Source organism: Nomascus leucogenys, chromosome 1a, assembly GCF_006542625.1.
Source record: "Nomascus leucogenys isolate Asia chromosome 1a, Asia_NLE_v1, whole genome shotgun sequence".
Taxonomy (NCBI): Eukaryota; Metazoa; Chordata; class Mammalia; order Primates; family Hylobatidae; genus Nomascus; species Nomascus leucogenys.
The window spans coordinates 84287812-84309917 of NC_044381.1; the positions used below are offsets into that span (position 1 = coordinate 84287812).

The 22106-nt window shown below is 37.0% G+C and overlaps 1 protein-coding gene across 4 annotated transcripts in view; it reads left to right on the plus strand.

Moving 5' to 3' along the window:
* Positions 1-22106, plus strand: part of MPP5 (membrane palmitoylated protein 5) — a 100888-nt gene that overhangs the window by 59373 nt on the left and 19409 nt on the right. For all 4 annotated transcript variants that reach the window (XM_003263590.2, XM_030812433.1, XM_030812432.1 and 1 more), the window contains 5 exons: positions 6179-6256; positions 6770-6916; positions 7213-7374; positions 8320-8397; positions 17988-18171. In XM_003263590.2, coding sequence (XP_003263638.1) covers positions 6179-6256; positions 6770-6916; positions 7213-7374; positions 8320-8397; positions 17988-18171 — 649 coding nt within the window. The remainder of the gene's footprint in view (positions 1-6178; positions 6257-6769; positions 6917-7212; positions 7375-8319; positions 8398-17987; positions 18172-22106) is intronic.

Here is a 22106-nt window from a genome sequence, read left to right on the forward strand (position 1 = left end):
GGTGAAACCCGGTCTCTACTAAAAAAAAAAAAAAAACAAAAACAAAAATTAGCTGGCTGTAGTGGTGTGCACCTGTAATTCTAGCTGCTTGGGAGGCTGAGGCAGGAGAATCACTTGAACCCGGGAGGCGAAGGTTGCAGTGAGCTGAGATTGCACCACTGCATTCCAGTCTGGGTGACAGAGTAAGACCCTGTCTTTAAAAAAAAAAAAAAAAAAAAAAGACTTGGAAATTAATAAGAAAAGAGACTACTCAGTTAAAAAAAAATTGACAAAGAACAGTCACTTCACAAAAAAGAGGAAATCCAAATGGCCAATAGCAATGAAAAGATACTAGGCATCATTAGCCAACAGAGAAATGCAAATTAAAACATAATGAGATACTGTTACACTGACACCAGAATGACAATGATTACAATTTAAAAGACTGTCAGTATTGTTTGTGAACTTACGAAACAACTGAAACTCTCATCCATCACTGGTGGAGTATAAATTGGTACTACCACTTTGGAAAAATGTTTGGCAGTATCTGCTAAAGCTAATGTACCTATATACTGTGACCCAGCAATTTCACTTGTAGGTATATAGCCAAGAGAAATGAAAATGTATCCACAGAAAAGCTTAAAAACAGATGTTCATAGCAACCAGATAATAGAAACTGAAAAAAACCTAGATGTTTATCAACCTGTGAAAGTTGAATTAGGCTTTTGCTGTGGAGGAACAATGAGTAAACAATTACAGTCCAATGAGAAGTGCTATGATGGCAGTATGAGAAGAGTGCCAACAGCACCGAGATATGCCTCATTCTGTTTTGGGAGGATGGGAAGGATGAGGGGAATGATGGGAAGAAGGAAAAAACAGAAGGAAATTTAATTTGCTGAGTCTTGAGGGGTGACCGGGAATATACCAGGAAGCGTAAGAAAGAGGAAAAGGCATTCCATGCTCAAAGGGTACAGAAGTGGTAGTGAGAGAGAAAGCCTGGCATATTTCTTGAATGCTAAGTAAGTATAGGACTTAATGTTAAAAGATGGTGTCCAGAGGCCAGGTGCAGTGGCTCACGCCTGTAATCCCAGCATTTTGGGAGGCCAAGGCGGGCAGATCACGAGGTCAGGAGATTGAGACCATCCTGGCTAACACGGTGAAACCCTGTCTCTACTAAAAATACAAAAAAATTAGCTGGGTGTGGTGGTACTCAGGAGGCTGAGGCAGGAGAATGGCATGAACCCGGGGAGGCGGAGCTTGCAGTGAGCCGAGATTGTGCCACTGCTCTCCAGCCTGGGCAACAGAGTGAGACTCTGTCTCAAAAAAAAAAAAAAAAAAAAAAAAAGATGGTGTCTAGATCCTGCAGGCCATTAATAAATTTAAATTTATCTTATGATGGATTACTTTGGTAAATATTTAAAATATTTTAAAAGAATTAATAGGTGAAAGGAGAAAACCATATGATCTTTGTTTTGAGAGAGTCTCGCTCTGTCACCCAGGCTGCTGTGCAGTGGCATAATTACGGCTCACTGCAACCTCAACCTCCTGGGTTCAAGCAGTCCTCCCACCTCAGCCTCCTGAGTAGCTGGAACTCAAACTCCTGGGCTCAAACAATCCTTCCATCTCAGCCTCCCAGAGTACTGGGATTACAGGCGTGAGCCACAGCACCTGGCCTCCTATGATCATTTTGATGCAGAGAAGGCATCTGAAAAAAATTCAGTATTTTTTCTTTGTTGATAGAAATTCTTAGAAAGCCAGGCACATTATTTTAACTTGATAATAGTCAAAAATAATACCAGATGTGTGACAAAGCACTTTGGGGGAAAAAAATGGGGAAAAAAAAGAAAAAGAATAATACCAGAAACCAATAGCATCTTCCTTAATGGTGAAACACCCACACATTGCCATTTAAGTCTTGAATGGGATAAAGAAACTCTAGATGCCCACCACTAGTATTCAACATTTTTTGGCAGTACCAGTCAGTGCAATAAAACAGGAAGAAGTAATGAATTATGAAGTTGTATAGGAACAGGGAAAATATGAATTAATTTATACAGATGTACACACATATCTCATTTAAACTGCATGTAAGAGGTAATGGAAGAATTAATAAACTATTAAAAAGGCTATCTCTGGGTGTTAGATAAATAGGTAATTTTACTAGTTTTTTTGTGTTTCTCAAATTTAACAGGAAAAGGTCACTTCATAAAACATTTAAAACAAGAAATTTATTCTCTACATGATTGCGAATCTACTGAAGAATTTTAAACATATCTATATAAACAGGCTTCTAATTTAAAGTATTACTTTGATAACATTGTGGAAAGTCGGTGGAAACATAGAGTAATGTGGAGGCTATTGTAATTGTCCAGATGTAAAATTTTGAATAGCAGTTGCACGTGGATTATAGAAATATTTAAATAGAAAATTAATAGGACATAGTGTCTCTACGTGGGTAATAAAGGTAAAGGAGACATCAAGGATGACTTCCTACCCTCTCTTCCTTTCATTGAATTCATTAAATATTTCAGTGCTGTTTGTCAGACATTCTGCCAATAGCCAGATATGAAGCTGAGTAAGATACAATTTTATCTTCATTGAGCTCAGTCTAGTGGGGAAATAGCCCTATTGATAATTTTAAATCGAATGTGTTCAGTCTTATGAGTACATGTTATCTAGGCAAGTAGAATAAGGCAATTCAGGTAGCTGAGACAGCTAGTATAATCACAGTCGTTGTGGGGAGACAGCATGGTTTGTGCAGGGAACAAGTAGTTTAATGCTGAATCAAAAAGGTTAAGGCATAAGCAATGCCAGGAGATAGGGCTGGAAAAGATGAAAGAATCAGATGGTGATGGTCCTTAGATTTAATACTAAGGAGCTTAGACTTAATCTTGTGACAGAGAGCCACTCAGAACTAGAATGATCATATTTCTGTTTTAAAAAGGACATTTAGTGACATAGAAAAATAAAATATTTTAGTAATTTATTAGTATCAAGTCAAAATAGTTATACTGTTATTAGGGGCTGGGCGTGGTGGCTCACGCCTGTCATCCCAGCACTTTGGGAGGCCAAGGTGGGCGGACCGCCTGAGGTCAGGAATTCGAGACCAGTCTGGCCAACATGGTGAAACCCTGTCTCTACTAAAAATAAAAAAAAAACTAGCTGGGTGTGGTGGCGGGCGCCTGTAATCCCAGCTACTCGGGAGTCTGAGGCAGGAGAATCACTTGAACCCGGGAGGCAGAGGTTGCAGTGAGCCAAGATCATGCCATTGTACTCCAGCCTGGGCGACGAGCGAAACTCCGTCTCAAAAAAAAAAAAATACTATTATAAAAACTATGAGTAGCATGATCTCATTTTGGTAAAAACAAATGTCAAGAATAAAGAAGGGATATATACATAGAAATTTTCTCAAAGTTTAGATGCTATGGGTACATTTCTGGAGTAACTGACTTTATTGAGATATAATTTACATGCACTTAAAATGAGTGTGTTTTATTGTATAGTTCAGTGTATTTTGACATATATGTACATCTGTAAAACATACAACTGCCATCAAGTTGTAGAAGCATCCATCACGCCACAGAGCTTCTCTCCCATGGCCCTTTGCGACGACAATCACCTCTTTCAATCCTCAGGCCCTATGAATATCCACTGATTTGCTTTCTGTTTTACAAATTTGTCATTTGTGGACATTTCATATAAATGTAATAAGACAATAGGTAGTTTTTTCTGTCAGACTTCTTTTGCTTAGTATAATGTTTTTGAGATTCGTCCATGTTGTTCTTGTATCAGTAGTTTGTAAATTGCTGAGTATCATTTCATTCTTTGAATATCCCACAATTTGACCACTTACCTATTGATGGATATTTGGGTTGTTTCCTGTTTATGATTCTAGTAGGTAGGTAATGGCATCTTGTTTTGATTTGCATTTACATAGTGACTAATGATATTGGGCATTATTCTATATGTATATTGGCTATTTTTCTATCTTTTGTTAAATATCTGGTCAGATCTTATTTCCATTTTAATCGTCTTGAGTTGTAAGAGTTCTTAATATATTCTGGCTACAAGTTCTTTGTCAGATGCATATATCAAGGTGAATATTTTGGTAAAAACAAGTAGAAAAATGTAGGAAGGATATATACCAAAGTGATTATCCCTAAGTATAATAAAAGTCCATTCTTTTACTTCCTTCCTTTTGGTTATCAATTTTCTGATTTTTCACATTTAACATACATTATTTTTATAATTAAAAAAATAATTAGTTTTAAAATACAAAAGGATCTTGCCTCTGAAGGAAAACAAGGAAAAGTGGTATAGCTAAAGAAGAGTACAAGGTCAGGAAAGGGTATTTTTAAAGATAAGGGATTAGAGCATTTTTATAGGCCAATGGAAAGGAGCAGTAGAATAAAAGAATAGCCTTTTAATTCCTTAACACCGTTGTAGAAGTAGCTGATGATATGTGTTGACACTAGAATAAGCAACATATAGGTTAGTAGGGCAGTGGATAAACACGGGAGTTCTAAATTTCTTTAGAAAGGAAGATCTCAGAGATGTTTAGGAACTGACTTAAAAGTGGGAATAGGGAAAAAATCTCTAATACAGAGAATTATTATTGAGCTGACTCAGTGTATTTTGTACACCCTTGGTACATTTTTAATCCAGAATTATCTTTCCATCCTCAGAGTTTCTTCAGCGATCAAAAGGTGTATGATCAACACTACAAATTTCATTTAAAATTAATGTAGACTTGATAAACTTTAAAAGGGAAAATACCCTCTTTTAAAAACAACTTTTAGTTACCCACAGTCTTAAATCCTGGGTCTTAAAGCCTTAAAGGCTTGTCCATTGTAAGATTTTAGTTGCGTTCTTGAAGAAGATAATATTTACTCTGCCATCCTGTTTATACATATAGAACTCTACAATTAGAAATATAATTTTCTAAGTACCAAAACCTGAGGACAGACTGGTTTTGGTACTGTCATTGCTTTGATCCACTTACTGTGGTAAAATTAATTAATCCCAAAATTATCATCTCTTGGGTTTCATAGGGAAATTACTGATAAAATGATTTAAAATAGCCATAAAAGGTATAGAATTACTGGGTTCCTGTATTAATTATGAATTACCTTTTTTTTTTTTTTTGAGAAAGTCTCATTCCAGGCTGGAATGAAAGTCTCATCATCCAGGCTGGAATGCAGTGGCGCCATCTCGGCTCACTGCAATCTCTACCTCCTGGGTTCAAGCCATTCTCATGCCTCAGCCTCTTGAGTAGCTGGAATTACAGGCACATGCCACCACACCTGGCTAATTTTTGTATTTTTAGTAGAGACAGTATTTTGCCATGTTGGCCAGGCTGGTCTCGAACTCCTGACCTCAAGTGATCTGCCTGCTTTGGCTTCCCAAAGTGCTGGGATTACTGGTGTGAGCCATTGCATCTGGCCTGTTTTAAGATTTTCTTAATCAGTCTTTGAAGCACCATAAATAGTAGGTGCCATTCCAAAGATAAGGAAACAGGCTAAAAAAATTTATAACCAAGGGGAGTTTATCCTAGGAAGACAAAGATTTCTCGACTGTGGGAAATTTAATGTAATCCATTATATTATGGTGATTGTTCCATTACACTCATATAAATTCATCTTGTTAGACTGTCACTCTTTTTTTTAATTATATAAAAAAATTTATAAAATAGAGACAGGGTCTCACTGTGTTGCCCAGGCTGGTCTCAAACCCTTGGGCTTAAGCAATCCGCTTGCCTCAGCCTCTCAAAGTGCTGGGATTACAGGTGTGAGCCACTGCGCCCAGCCTGATTATAACTCTTTAAGTTGTCATCTCTGATTTTAAATAGTCACATAAATGATTTAAAAACTATAAAATAGCAAGGTAACTGTTAGGACAGTTTTTCTTATGTAATTATTATTAGTGAATTTTATGGTATGTTGGGAGAAACTTTCAAGATGGAAGTATTTTGTCTATAGGCATAAGTACCAAAATCTTATTTAGTGTTTTTTAATAAGAAATACTGTTGTTTTATCCATAATAACAAGATTGAAAACTCTCATAATTCTTTTTAGTGATTTTCTTTCTTACAAGTATTTTTATTATTTTAATTTGTATTTAAAAAAATATGATGCTGCATACAGGTGCTACTGATACTTCCTATAATCTAGGAAGAATAATCTTTATTTTTGTTTCTTAGGTACAAACTGTTTTGAAGCCAGTTCATCATAAGGAAGGACAAGAACTAACTGCTTTGCTGAATACTCCACATATTCAGGTAGAAAATGGACAGAATACTATATGTGTGGTTTTTCCAGCATTCTTCTTTTATTTTTTTTTTTAAATCAAAGACTCCAGGGCTGGAAGAGATGTCAGACATTCTCTAGCCTATTTTGATGATTACAGCCCCATCTATAACATAGTAGTTATTGTTGGATTATATATTTTCAGATTTAAAATGAACCAAATTATTTTTGAAACAACTTTTTCTTTAAAAATTAGGCAAAAATTCTTCCCCCCTTTGGTTGTATTTTCTGTAACTTTTAATTATCTAGGGTGTTTAGACCTTTACATTGATGTTATCTTATGAAGTTTAATAAGCATTTTAGACTTTCATAACCCATTCCAGAGTATGCCCTTAGTATACTTAACACATCTTTATTATTAGCTCTAATTAATTATAGCACTTTTAAAGATTTAATGGTCAGAATACTATGTACATAGGTTAAAAATCACTCTGCAGAAATAAATCATGCTGTTACTTAAAATGCCATGGATTTCTTTGAAACAGGCACTTTTACTGGCCCACGATAAGGTTGCTGAGCAGGAAATGCAGCTAGAGCCCATTACAGATGAGAGAGTTTATGAAAGTATTGGCCAGTATGGAGGAGAAACTGTAAAAATAGTTCGTATAGAAAAGGCTCGTGATATTCCCTTGGTAAGTGTCCCACATACTGTTTTTAAACAAGTGCATTTTTCTGCTGTTGTGTGCTTGAAAAGTCTGGTTAATTTCAGAATTCTAATGAGTAGAGTATTTCTGAAGCAGAAAATGTGGGGGAAATGGTCAACTTTTAAATCTAATTATGATTACTCTAGTTGTGTAAACAAATTTTTTCTTAAGATAACTGAAGGTTAGTATTGTCGAATAGAAAAAATAGAATTTAAAAATAAATGTTTAACAAAAACTGTATTATTTTTATTTTTAAATTATACATACATATATATATATTTTAGGGTGCTACAGTTCGTAATGAAATGGACTCTGTCATCATTAGCCGGATAGTAAAAGGGGGTGCTGCAGAGAAAAGTGGTCTGTTGCATGAAGGAGATGAAGTTCTAGAGATTAATGGCATTGAAATTCGGGGGAAAGATGTCAATGAAGTTTTTGACTTGTTGGTAAGTTGACACAGCTAGAAGAATAATTGATAGCTTTTAGAAAGCTCTTATTAGACTTTAGAATAAAATATTTTTAAAATAACTGTTAAGAGCACTAGATGATTTCTAGCCTGATTTTTCCATGATGTAACTGTTCCACAGTATTTGTTAGCAGTTTTATTTTTGGGTGGTACCACTGATACTTTTTTACTTTCTGATGTATCACTATCACATATATTTTATTTTTCTGGAATCAGTAATATAACTCATTAATTCACTCGGTACATATTTATTGAGTGCCTAATATGCACTAGCCACTTGGGAAACAGTAACAAAACAAAGTCTGTGTCCTCATGATTTTTTGTGTTCTTTTATTATCTGTAATTGATTGTTGTTTTCCTAATAATATTAGATAATAACAGCGCTATAGATCTGCAGTGTCTGGTATAATAATCACTAGCTGCATGTAGCTATTTCTGTTTGAATTAAGTAAAATTTAAAATTCAGTTCCTTATTCACACTAGCTGCATTTCAAGTGCTGAGAAGCATTATGTAGCTAATGGCTACCATTATTAAGATACAGAAATAGCACATTTCCATCACTGGAGAAAGTTCTGTTGGATAGTGCTAGTATAATCAAAAAATCATTTCTAGACATCTTTTGAGGGCAATTTATGATCACTTTGTACACACCCGCAGACTAGATTTACGGTCCTAGTTATTCAGCATCTGTTATTACAGTGGAATCTCTACTATCTACTGATTCTGTTGTAAAATCTAGAGACATCTTCACACACTTATTTTCATCCAGCCCCATTCATTGCTTTGGTAGAGCAAAGTGCTGCTGGTCATTTAAGTCTGTGGAGGGGTTCTGAAATAGTCCAGTTTAGGGAATATAGATCATAAAATCATGGAATGATTTTCATAAATGCAAATTTAAAAAATAACCTGATCTTTCTATTACAGTCTGATATGCATGGTACTTTGACTTTTGTTCTGATTCCCAGTCAACAGATCAAGCCGCCTCCTGCAAAGGAAACAGTAGTAAGTGATTTTTAAATGTTCATTATTTATGTGTTCCATGGCTGATGTTTACTTCTGTTACTGTTTACTGTTACAGAAATGTCACTAAGTGTTTCGTGTACTCAAATAGAGATAAATTCAATCATTTTTATTTAAATAAATATGAAATATCAATGTTTTAAATTAGTAAACTCTGCACCTTTTTTTTTGGAAGGTGGAAGATGGAGTTTCCATCTATTGCACATGGTAGAGTGCAGTGGTGTGATCTTGGCTCACTGCAACCTATGCCTTCCAGGTTCAAATGATTCTCCTGCCTCAGCCTCTTGAGTAGCTGGGATTCCAGGCGCATGCCACCACACCCAGCTAATTTTTGTATTTTTGGTAGAGACGGGGTTTTGCCATGTTGGCCAGGCTGATCCTGAACTCCTGGCTTCATGTGATCTGCCTGCCTCGGCCTCCCAAAGTGCTGGGATTACAGGTGTGAGCCATCACATCCAGCCAACTCTGTACCTTTTTAAAATAAAAAGTAGAAAATAATTTCAGTTTCAGAGTTTTTTTTTATAGTTATAGGTGGGTTTACTTAACTTATACTTAGTATGGAGTAGGGCAAGTGCTTTTAAAAAATATGTGCAACCCTTATTTTAGAGTATATTGTTCTGTTAGACATTTACTCAGCTAGATCTATTAAAAGTTAGGCTCCATCACCATACAGTCAAGCAATCACATTCCAAAGTATATATCCAAGAGGACTGAAAACATATATTCACGTAAGAACGTCTACATGAATGTTCATAGCAGCAGCATTCATAGTAGCTAGAAAATAGTAACAACCCAAATATCTATCAGGTGATGAATGAAAGACAAAATATGTATGTATGATGGGATATTATTTGATAATTTTAAAAGACTAAAATACTGATATATGCTACAACATGGATGAACCTTGAAGAAATTATGCTGAGCAAAGGAAGCCAGTCACAAAAGGCCATGTATTGGTTCATTTATATAAAATGTCCAGAATAGGTAAATCCATAGGAGAGAAAGCAGATTAGTAATTCCTTAGATGTGGAGATGAGGAGTTATGAGGGAATGGTGATTGCTAATCAGTACCAAGTTTCTTTTTGAGGGGATAAATATGTTTTAAAATTGTTTGTGGTGATAATTGTACAAATCTGTGAATATACTAAAACCATCCAATTGTGTACACGAGTGAATTGTATATGAATTATATATCAATAAAGCTATTTAAAAATGATAGACTTTAAAGTGTTGAATTAACATGGAAGCTTGATGTATTGCATCTGTTATTCTTATAGCAGTTTGAGAAAGAACACAGTTTCATTTTTCTCTCAATATTTCATCACAGGTATGCTTTATAGTTTGGCTATCATTCCATGTTTTCCCTTCATTTTTTACAGAACATAAGTTGATATTGTGTCTGCAACCTACTTTATGTTTACAATTTTTTGCAGGAAGAGAAATGAGGAAATATAGTTTGTCTTTGAATTTAAACAGCTTGATTCTCTGTGCATTGTGCTGTTCCCTGTATCTCTTCTGTGTATAAGCCCTGAACTTCAAAAGTAGCTCTGCAAACTGAGGAAACAACAGAGGAGGGTTGGAATATACTCCTACTTACTTATCTACAATAATCCATCCCTCTTGAGTAAATGACTTGTCTTTTGAGAACGAATGTCAGAAGTTAAGGCATTTTTTTTTTGAGGTGGGATCTGGCTCTATTGCCCAGGCTGGAGTGCAGTGGTGTGATCACGACTCACTGCAGCCTTGACTGCCTGGGCTCAAGCAGTCCTCCTACCTCAGCCTCCCTAGTAGCTGGAAACACAGAAGCATACTACCACATCTGGCTAATTTTTTGTACTTTTGGTAGAGATGGGTTTCACTGTGTTGCCCAGGCTGGTCTCGAACTCCTGAGCTCAAGTGGTCCACCTGCCTCGGCCTCCCAAAGTGTTGGGATTACAGACGTGAGCCACAATGCCCAGCCAAGACATGTTTTCTCAACATTTTTTTTCCTGCTATTCATGCAGAATCTGGAATTCGGTAAAAGAAAAGCCATTTTTTTCATGGATAGAATTAATCGAAGTGTTACATTGAAACTTGTTGATTCTCGTTGTATGCAAAACAGAATATCAAAGCAATTAACTTACACAGATTGTTTCAACCTAAGAATGAAATAACTTACCCTTTAGTGGTTATTTAACCACCACCTTTCATTATTGATTAAGAATAAAAGGCTGGTTTAATCTGAAGACCAAAGGAATGTAGGTTCATGGTGAACAATCTCAGGAACTACTTAACTGGAAAATGAAGTAGCTTAAAAAGGAAGAAAGTGGGAGAAAGAGCAAAATGCCACGTCTATCCCTTTTAAAATGCAGCTTTTTCTTTTGTTTTTACTTGGAGTCTCAAATCTCAGGAACTACTTAACTGGAAAATGAAGTAGCTTAAAAAGGAAGAAAGTGGGAGAAAGAGCAAAATGCCACATCTATCCCTTTTAAAATGCAGCTTTTTCTTTTGTTTTTACTTGGAGTCTCACTCTGTCACCGAGGCAAGCAGTGGCACCATCTGGGCTCACTGCAACCTCTGCCTCCCAGATTCAAGCAGTTCTCCTGCTTCAGCCTCCCTAGTAACTGAGACTACAAGTGCATGCCACCACATCCAGCTGATTTTTGTATTTTTAGCAGAGATGGGGTTTCACTATGTTGGCCACGCTGGTCTCGAAATCCTGACCTCCGGTGATCTGCCCGCCTTGGCCTCCCAAAGTGCTGGGATTACAGGCGTGAGCCACCGAACCCGGCCTATTTTCGTATTTAAAGTAGGGATCTTTTCAGAATAGAATGATGTGCAGTATTTTTCTTTTCCTTTTCTCTTTTGTTTTTTGGTTTTTTTTTGAGACGGAGTCTTGCTCTGTCGCCCAGGCTGGAGTACAGTGGTGCGATCTTGGCTCACTTGTAACCTCCGCCTCCTGGGTTCAAGCATTCTCCTGACTCAGCCTCCCAAGTAGCTGGGATTACAGGCGCCTGCCACCACGCCTGGCTGAATTGTGTGTGTGTGTGTGTGTGTGTGTGTGTATTTTTAGTAGAGACAGAGTTTCACCATGTTGGCCAGGCTGGTCATGAACTCCTGACCTCTGATGATCTGCCCACCTTGGCCTCCCAAAGTGCTGGGATTACAGATGTGAGCCACCGTGCCCAGCCCCTTCTTTTCTCTTTTTATTATGAATAACTTTCAATTGCAATGTATCTTGCCAAGTTTTATCAAACCTAACTGGCTTAAAATGAACTGCTGTTATTAAAGCTCATTGAGGCTGTCCAGAAAGGAAACAGTAATAGGAAATCATAATCTTGGTTGACATATGCAGAATAATTATTTATGGAATTAATAATCTAAAGAAATTAGAACCAATTTATTGAGTATCATTATGGTACAGGTCAGCGTCTGTTGAGAGCAGCAGCAGATATCTTTCTGATTTATGTTTTGTGATGTTAGAAATGTGTTTAAGACAGATACACAAAATAAGTGTTATCTGAAACCCCTATATAATCACTTGTTGAATTGTAATGTCATGTATGGCAATAAGCTGTGTCAGGAGAAGTGCTCTCTTGAGTTCTTAAATTTCTTTTGTATCACACATAGCAATCAGTGGCTGCTCTTTCAGTAGCAGAGGGCAAAAGTCTTGGCACCTTTGTATTTCACTTCCTGAGTAACTGGCACATTTGATCTAGGAAACGGATACATTATTCAAACTGCGCAGTTTCCTTCTCTTGGCCTTTTTAAAAAAAGGAAGGATTGGATTTCCCAGACTAGTTTGTAAAACTTTAGATTATTCTATACTATAATAATATGTAGGGAGGACATAATAGACTTTTATCTGAATGGGATTTTTTCATTTAGTCTAATGCCATAGTCTAACAAGGAATGTATTTAAATGAAGAAGGATCACATTGCTTATTAGTCATGGTACAGAATATGTACCAGAAAATTAACAGATTATTGATTGTTTAATATATATAAGCTATTACGATTATGTACTCTGTGCCAGGCACTACAGAGATAACTGTGTTGTAAAGAAAAGTTGAGAACCACTGCTATCAAATACATTGCTTTCCCATTATAGGTATAAAAATGTATTAACAGACATTTATTTCTTGGTGGATGTGGGGAAAGGAGGAATTCTGGTGTTGTGTGGAGATACTTAAAAACTTGCTTGGTGCTGTAAAGGCTTTCCTTGACTCACTTTCACTATTTTCTCTTCTACAATGAACTTTAAGAGTTAAAGATAAATCTGCGATAGTAAGAGTTACAGAAATAAAAATTACAAAGAAAAAATATTTTGGTAGCAGAGATGTGGAATCAACCTAAATGCCCATCGATGATAGATTCGATAAAGAAAATGTGGTGTATGTACACCATGGAATATGAATGCAGCCATAAAAAAATGAGATCATATCCTTTGCCAGGGACATGGATGGAGTTGGAGGCCATTGTCCTTAGCAAACTAACACAGGAACAGAAAACCAAATACCACATGTTCTCTTATATGTGGGAGCTAAATAATGAGAACACATGGACACATAAAGGGGAACAACACACACTAGGGTCTTTCGGAGGGTAGAGGGTAGGGGTAGGGAGAGGATCAGGAAATGTAACCAATGGGTACTAGGCTTAATACCTGGGTGATGAAGTAATCTGTACAACAAACCTCCAACACACAAGTTTACCTGCGTAACAAACCTGCAGTTGTATCCCTGAACTTAACAGTTAAAAAAAAAAAAAGTCAGTATAGAAAGTATAAAAGCCAACCCAATACTTAGACATAATAGAAAAGGGAAAAACCAAACTTCCCTTTTTGTTTGTCTTTTTCTTCTCTGATTTTGAGGGTGTCACCAATGTGATAGCCTTACCTTCACAGGTACTAACTTGTCCATTAAGCTAATCCCAAAGTTGTCTCCCAAGTACACTGCCCAGGTGGTTGTGGCAAATTTATACTTTTCCAAAGGAGTGTCCATTGAGCAAGTGGAATATAGATCCTGAGTTTTAGATCAGTACTCTCCGAATATTTTTTTCTTTTTTTCTTTTTTTTTTTTGGAGACGGAGTTTCACTCTGTTGTCCAGGCTGGAGTGCAATGGTGCCATCTTGGCTCACTGCAACCTCCGCCTCCCGGGTTCAAGTGATTCTCCTGCCTCAGCCTCCCAAGTAGCTGGGATTATAGCTACCCTGTACCGTGTACAAGTACCATCTACTGTGCCACCAGCTAATTTTGTTTTGTACCTTTATCAATTAAAAAACATTGAACATGCCCCCTCCCATATTTTATATATGTACTACTCTACTTACTATCCCAAATTACAATATAGGACAAGTTTTATTAATAAGTAATTCTAATAGCCTTCTTGATTGGTTGAAAAACAATATTTTGGAACACTGGATTCCTAAAAAACATGTAAATAAACTGATGAGTCATCCCTGTACCCTATCCCCATTTCATCATTAGGACTTCAAATGCGAATAGCTTATAGATATTTTAAAAAGGGTTGCCGGGCGCGGTGGCTGACGCTTGTAATCCCAGCACTTTGGGAGGCCGAGGCGGGTGGATCACGAGGTCAGGAGATCGAGACCACGGTGAAACCCTGTCTCTACTAAAAATACAAAAAACTAGCCGGGCGTGGTGGCGGGTGCCTGTAGTCCCAGCTACTCGGAGAGGCTGAGGCAGGAGAATGGCGTGAACCCGGGAGGCAGAGCTTGCAGTGAGCCAAGATTGCGCCACTGCACTCCAGCCTGGGTGACAGAGCGAGACTCCGTCTCAAAAAAAAAAAAAAAAAAAAGGAACAAGAAAATGTTGGGCTGGAAGATAATTGTGTCCAAACAGTTCTACAATTTGAAATGTAAACAGAAGATTTTGTTTTGTTCAGAAGCCAAATACTGTTTTGATCAGATATACTGTTCTAACATTATTATAGCATTATGAGGCCCTGGACCTTTCCTATGAAGGTCAGCTTATCTCTTTCATTTTAAAGGGGCTTTTTTTGTTGCTGTATGAGAAACAAAATAATTTCGCCACTAACAGGAAAGATTGGTGGAGATAACTTCTAGAACTGGTAAGAATTAATCAGTGGAATATATGGATAGAAGTCATATAGTATCTTTTAAGGCAATACCCAGACTTTAACTCATTCAAATCATTTATTTTTCTGATGTGAAATTTTCCTTAGGAAAAATTAATAAGAGCTTTTTCCTCTTAATTTTAGGAAAGTAAGAGCTTTTTCTCTTAATTTTAGGGTATATTTTAGATGGGACTAGATAAACTTGTCACATAAGTAAAGCGTGTTCTCTTCCCAGCCTACACAAAGAGGGGCCCTATTCAAAGCCAGTTAAATCAGAATAGTTGGGCCGGGCACGGTGGCTCACGCTTGTAATCCCAGCACTTTGGGAGGCCGAGGTGGGCGGATCACGAGGTCAGGAGATCGAGACCACGGTGAAACCCCATCTCTACTAAAAATACAAAAAATTAGCCGGGCGTGGTGGCGGGCGCCTGTAGTCCCAGCTACTCGGAGAGGCTGAGGCAGGAGAATGGTGTGAACCCAGGAGGCAGAGCTTGCAGTGAGCCGAGATTGCGCCACTGCACTCCAGCCTGGGCGACAGAGCAAGACTCCGTCTCAAAAAAAAAAAAAATCAGAATAGTTAAGGAATGAGAACTGCATAGGCAAGACTACATGGAAAAGCATCTCCGGGTGATTTTGTTAGCCTATGGCAATGGTCATAAATGTAGATATTCCCTCCTCACGGGTCTTAATTTCTCTCAGGGTGGTAGTTCCCTAAGATTGCTGTACCTAATAATTACCCAAGGAACCTAATTAAAATTCAGAGTCTGAGAGTCTGAGGTGTGGCATGAGAATTCAGCATTTTAATAAACATCCTAGGCAGGTGATCTAAGCAAAAACACTTTGAAAAATAACATGCTGGGTAGGCTTTCAGAAAGTGATTTGATAAAATTGTCAATCAAAATTGACAAGCACTTTGATTTGATCTTTGAAAAATCTGGTAAAATTGATCTCTCCCACTACTCCAAGTGATTCCTAAAATTCCATTTTTAGATTCTCAAGGTTTTTTTTTTGGCAAAAAAGTAACAGATTCTAGAAGTATTATTAATTGATAGGATGGTGCTCAAGCACATATTTTAAAAAAAATTTCTAGATAATACTACATATGAGATTTTTCCTCATGCCAAGATTATAAATTTGTGTAATCTTTTTGCTCAATCTCTTAACTGTGTTTTGATTCACAGCTATCCCACACAACTTTCTAAAATTCATTTTTAGTGCTGACTGACAAAGATTTCAAGATTTTAATAAAAACTATTTTTTCACATCTAGAACAAGGCTCTTTAGGGCACTTTGCATTTAGGATGAGGCACGACACTTTCAAATTTGGTGTGGTATCTTAACTATATTTGGTACAAGATTATGTACTATGCTATTCCATGTATATGAATTAAGATACAGGGGAAAATAATCAGTGTTTCTAGAAATCAGGATGATGTTTATCCTTGGAGGGGATGGGATGGGTAGTGACTGAGAGACCAGGTGGGGCCTCTGAGGTGTTGGTGATATGATGGTTGTTGATTTGGATGCTAGTTACACAGGTCTGTTTAGTTAGTGAAAATTCACTATGCTATACACTTATGATAATGTGTATTTTTTGTATATCAAAAGTTATTCCCAAAAGGCATAATAACATTTAAGTTTTACTGGTAGCTGTTTAACTTTTATATCTTTGTATTTTTAACTAGATCATTTTTTAACCTTAGTTTCAGTTTGTGTATTAGGACTCAGCTTTATTTCCTATTTACAGAAGTTAATAAAATATTTCTTTGAAATTAAAAAATATTCTTTAATTACAAGCCAAATTTTTTTTAAAAAGCCATTTATCTGTCTGTCTATCTATGTATCTATCTATCTATGTCTATCTTTATCACTTAGCATTTTATCCAATTTCATATAGTCTGTCATCGACAGTACTCAGTCAGTGTCTCAAGTGCTTAAAGAGCCCTTAAAGAGTGCCCCTTTTGGGGCAGACTGGTATTATCTTTATTACATATAACCTCAATTATGGTGAGAGTAAAACACTTAAAGCTAAGGCTGAGCGTGGTGGCTCGCGTCTGTAATCCCAGCACTTTGGGAGGCCAAGGCAGGTGGATCACCTGAGGTCAGGAGTTCAAGACCAGTGTGGCCAACTGGCGAAATCCTGTTTCTACTAAAAATTAGCTGGGCGTTGTGGTGAGTGCCTGTAATCCCAGCTACTCGGGAGGCTGCGACAGGATAACTTGAATCCGGGAGATGGAGTTTGCAGTGCACCAAGATTGTGCCACTGAACTCCAGCCTGGGCAAAAGAGCAAGACTCCATCTCAAAAAAAAAAAAAAAAAAAAGCCAAAGCCAAATAACATTTGGATAGAAATGGACCTTGAATTCTTAGGCTGTTCGTCTTTGGCTTGGTTCATTGAGCCTGAACTTGGAATTTAACCTATGTGTGACAGAAATGCTCACTGCAAATATGTGGGCAGAAATGCTTATTACAAATTTGTGTGAGATCTCATTAGATGAAGTAGGTTTCTTATAGATTTTGGAAGTGTCACATGCAACTTGCCCAGGTTAGGTAAAAATTAGACATGGAGAAGTTAAAGAGAATATTAATTCCTTTATAACTTCTTAGAAGTAAGAATAGTCTGTCATATCTTACAGAGGCATATTGGAAGAAATGGCATATGAAATAGCTTATAAAGTTCATGAGAGTTACTACCTGCCCTTAATGCTAAGTAGAATAGCACAATTCTTTGATTTATTCTGATTTCCAAAAACACATTAGCAAAAATTATAACTTGTACCATTAATGTCAAAGCCTACACAGCATACAAATAAGAATTGATTATAAACTTTAGTTAATTTTAGTCGTTTGTAGTGTGCTTGTTTCATGAACATATCCTTTAAAAGAAACGCCAAGAGAGTTTAAGGCATAGTTGGACTGACAGTGGGGTCAAGAGACAATGACAGCCCCAGGGAAGCTCATATTTACCTGTTTAGATGAAGAGATGTGGTAAGGTAAAGTGTACCTTTTCTAGTAGCTGTGGTTTGGAAATTGCATACCTTATTGCAGAGTCATTGTTTTCACAGGTCAGGATTCTATTATATTTCTGCTTCTCTCAAGCTTTTGAGGTACCTTGTACCTCAGCTTGTAGCTGTGAACAGTGTTGTGGATATCCTTGTACATATTTGCAAGTCAACAGAGAAGACAACAGATCAGCCTGAAAAAATATTGCCCAAAAACACTGTTACTTAACACCGTTCTTCCAACTACAATTATTGTGGCCAAGTGCAGTGGCTCACACCTATAATCCTGCCACTTTGGGAGGCTGAGGGAGGAGGATCGCTTGAGGCTAGAAATTTGAGATTATCCTGGACAACATACTGAGATGCTGTCTCTCTTAAATTTTTTAAAAATTAAGTAATAATAAAAAATTTGTAGCATTTAAATTGTATTCATATGAAACATTTTGTATTGCCATTTATTGTTGTTTTTATTTTTGCCATTTTTATCTTTTAGATCCATGTAAAAGCTCATTTTGACTATGACCCCTCAGATGACCCTTATGTTCCATGTCGAGAGTTAGGTCTGTCTTTTCAAAAAGGTGATATACTTCATGTGATCAGTCAAGAAGATCCAAACTGGTGGCAGGCCTACAGGGAAGGGGACGAAGATAATCAGCCTCTAGCCGGGCTTGTTCCAGGTAAGACACGATATGGTAGAAAGTACATAATATTAAAAGAACATTGAAAATGCAAGCCTTCACAAAGAAAAACTCACTTTTTCATGACTCTGTTTAATAAAGCATTCCAGTTACTTTTTCGTGTAGTTGGGTTTTTATGTTGTACCTGCAGCATAAGTATCTTAAATAGAATGTAGCCAATTCTTTGGCCTTTAGAATGAAATTATGTATAACTTCAGCCAATCCCATATTGTAGTACATTTCCTGTATACATATTAAGATGACCGTATTATCGAGGCGATACAACTTGTATTATACTATATACTATATACTATGACATTAATTGGAGCATCAACATGATTTTTGAGAAGAAAAGACGCATAACTTTATAAGGAATCAGGAAAAGTAACATCATAGAATTTATTATACCAAATGTGATGTTAGGGCAGAAATAGGATGCTCCAAATTTTTTGTTGATGAAACTATCCCTAATTTAGACTAAACTAAAACTTTAGCTTACATTATAGATTAAGATTATTAAGGGGACATGTTTCTGAGAGTTAAGATGATACAAAATAGAACAAAGTACAGTCACGCATCACTTAACGACAGGGATAAGTTCTGAGAAATGTGCCGTTAGGTGATTTCATTGTTGTGCAAACGTCTTTGAGTGTATTTACACAAATCTAGATGATATAGCCTGCTGTACACCTAGGCTATGTGGTATAGCCTATTCCTCCAACCACCATCATATATATGGTTTGTTGTTGACTGAAATGTTGTTATGCAGTGCATGACTGTATGTAGATATAATTATTTTCTAACAAATGGCTCTTAGAGTTCCCAGGATGGCAGTGGAATGGAGAAAGGAGAGCAGAACTAAGGGAAGCATAATAAGCTATTGGAGAAGGCAAAGGAATACATACAGGATGATAAAAATAGGGATATAGGGTAAAGGGATATTATTTCATCAATTTATTTGTTAATAAATGCTGTTATGTCTGCACCATGTAAAGCAGTTTGCCTGGTGCTGAGATAAACTTCGCTTCCATACTTTACTTGAAAGCATATCCGTTAACACTTAGGTATATTTTTTTCTTCTGTGTCCCCTACTTTATAATATTTTCATGATACTGTCTCTGTTATAATTCTTTCTACTGTATATTCTCAGTTTATAAACTTCTTGAGGTCAGAAGCCAAGTCTTTTTTGTTTTAAATCCAGATAATGTATGTTAAATTAATGAATAAAAGGTGATTTTAAAAGTTCTCAGAAAACAAACAAACAAAAATTTAAAAAAAATAGTTCTGCCAGAACTGCTGTTTCTGAATTAGACCTTTCAATGCTTTGCTGTAATGTTTTTCTGGCCTTATCTTTTACCTACAACATTTTTTAGCGATCATCCCTCCTACTCACACCTGAAGATTTTAAGCATAACAGATTTGGCTATAAACTTAGCCTTACACTGGATTTGACAACAAGCAATAGTTTAGGGGAAAAGAAGAAAAGGAAGGCATGAAAAAAAAGACTGAGAAATATTGACTATCAGATACATAATAGGAACAGAGGAAGTTGTCCAAAGATTTTAGAATAAGTTATAAGGAATCTCTTATATCTCTGTAACTAAGCCAGAGACTTTTCTGGGTAACAAGAGATTTCAACATAATATTTACATTTATTCTTCTTGAGTATAAGGTCACAGAAAGCTTCAAATTCTCACTTTAAAACTCAAAAGCTAGAAACAGATTTTGTCTATATCAGTCATATTTTAAGGCAGGAGGGATGGACTTCTTACATTTATTTTAGAGGATGATGCTAAAACCCTTGATTCTTCAGAGTAACAGTTACAGGACGTTTCTCTAGAATCTTGGAGTGTTGGGTAGCCATTGTGGTTCTGCCTCAGGCTTGTGCCAAATATCAGTATGGTGTCTTATTACCATGCCAAACTTTAGCCCATAAATGTTTAGAACTAGTGTTTGTTGATAGATTGATTTTCTGAAAGTATATAGATTCCAGTGATGACATTTCTGAGTCTTTTTATAAGACTAAAGATCTGCCTTAGAGTTTGACGATGGCTTTCCATCAGAATTAGACGGATTTTTTAAGAGGTCATTATGAGGCTGGCCCTGGTGGCTCACACCTGTAATCTCAGCACCTGGGGAGGCTGAGGTGGGAGGACTGCTTGAGCCCAGGAGTTTGAGACTAGCCTGGGCCACATAGTGGCATAGCTGACATAATGAGACTTTGTCTCTACAAAAAATTTAAAAATTAGGTGGGCATGGTGGCACATACCTGTAGTCCCAGCTACTCAGGAGGCTGAGGTGAAAGGATCGCATGAGCCTGGAAGTTTGAGGCTGCAGTGAGCTTTGATCACACCAGTGTAACAGAGCAGTTTCAGAAAAAGAAAGAAAATCGTTTCCATCTCTCATTAATTTCTGCCTCTATTTCAGAATAGCCTATAGTTCATACTATAAAAAGTGCCACAGAAGTACATCATTGTAATGTTTTAAATTTTTAATATGTAAATGATTAAAATTACTTTGTTCTTGATTTTTAAAAATTGGTTACTTATTTTTAATTTTTTTTTTTTTTTTTTTTTTTGAGACAAAATCTCGCTCTGTCTCCCAGGCTGGAGTGCAGTGGCATGATCTCAGCTCACTGCAAGCTGCGCCTCCCGGGCTCATGCCCTTCTTCTGCCTCAGTCTCCTGAGCAGCTGGGACTACAGGTGCCCGCCACCACGCCCAGCTAATGTTTTGTATTTTTAGTAGAGACGGGGCTTCACCGTGTTAGCCAGGATGGTCTTGATCTCCTGACCTCATGATCCGCCCGCCTTGGCCTCTCAAAGTGTTGGGATTACAGGCATGAGCCACTGCGCCCGACCCCTTTAAATTTTAATACTCTTAAAATTTTCCTTCTAGTAATAGTTACTTGTACTAGAATACAGTCTTGGCCATGCACAGTGGCTCATGCCCCTAATCCTGGCACTTTGGGAGGCCAAGCAGGGAGGATCACCTGAGATCAGGAGCTCAAGACCAGCCTGGCCAACATGGTGAAACCGCGCCTCTACTAAAAATACAAAAATTAGCTGGGCGTGGTGGCAGGCCCCTGTAATACCAGCTGCTCGGGAGGCTGAGGCATGAGAATCCCTTGAACCTGGAAGGCGGAGGTTGCAGTGAGCCGAGATTGCGCCACTGCACTCCAGCCTGGGTGACAGAGCGAGACTTCGTCTCAAAAGATAACCAGGCTTCCTTTAATGCTTCTTATGTGTATCAAACTCAGTATTAATCTTTTTGTTAGTACACTTACGAAATGCACTAAGTTCTACAGATTATCCCCACCTATGTAGAATTTGCTTATTGATTTTTAAGAATCTCTGGTTTTACACTGAAAAAAATAGATTTAAAAATAAAATATAAAAGTGGAACCTCAACGTAACTCAGAATCTTCTAAGTGAAGCCACTTGTATCCTATAGGAGAAGACATATTTGATTTTAAGGTAGAGGTCTGAAAAGAAAACCTCTTTCAAGGTCAGGAACCTTGAAAGCCTCCTATATTAAAATATTAATTTTGTAAGGAAAAGCACGTTTTCCATTTATATGATTGGTAACTTAAGGGTGGAAATAAAAAATGGCTAACACATATACATACGCAAAAGAAGAGGGATTGAGAGTGATGCATGCAAGGGAATATACTGAATGGTTTCTTGGAATTGAATATGGAATTGAATATGTGATGAATGCCCACATGTTGTTTTGGAAAAGTTAACTCCTAGAACTGATATGCTTAATTTGAGATAATTCCAAAGGACCTAGAACCATTGTAAGATCCAGGATAGTACTTTTCCACAAAGTAAATGCTCAATGAAACCTTTTAAAAAGTTGAACTATTAAATTTTTAAATATTCTAGTAGATGATACATATTCCAATAATACATATAGGATTGATTGAGCAGAGTTA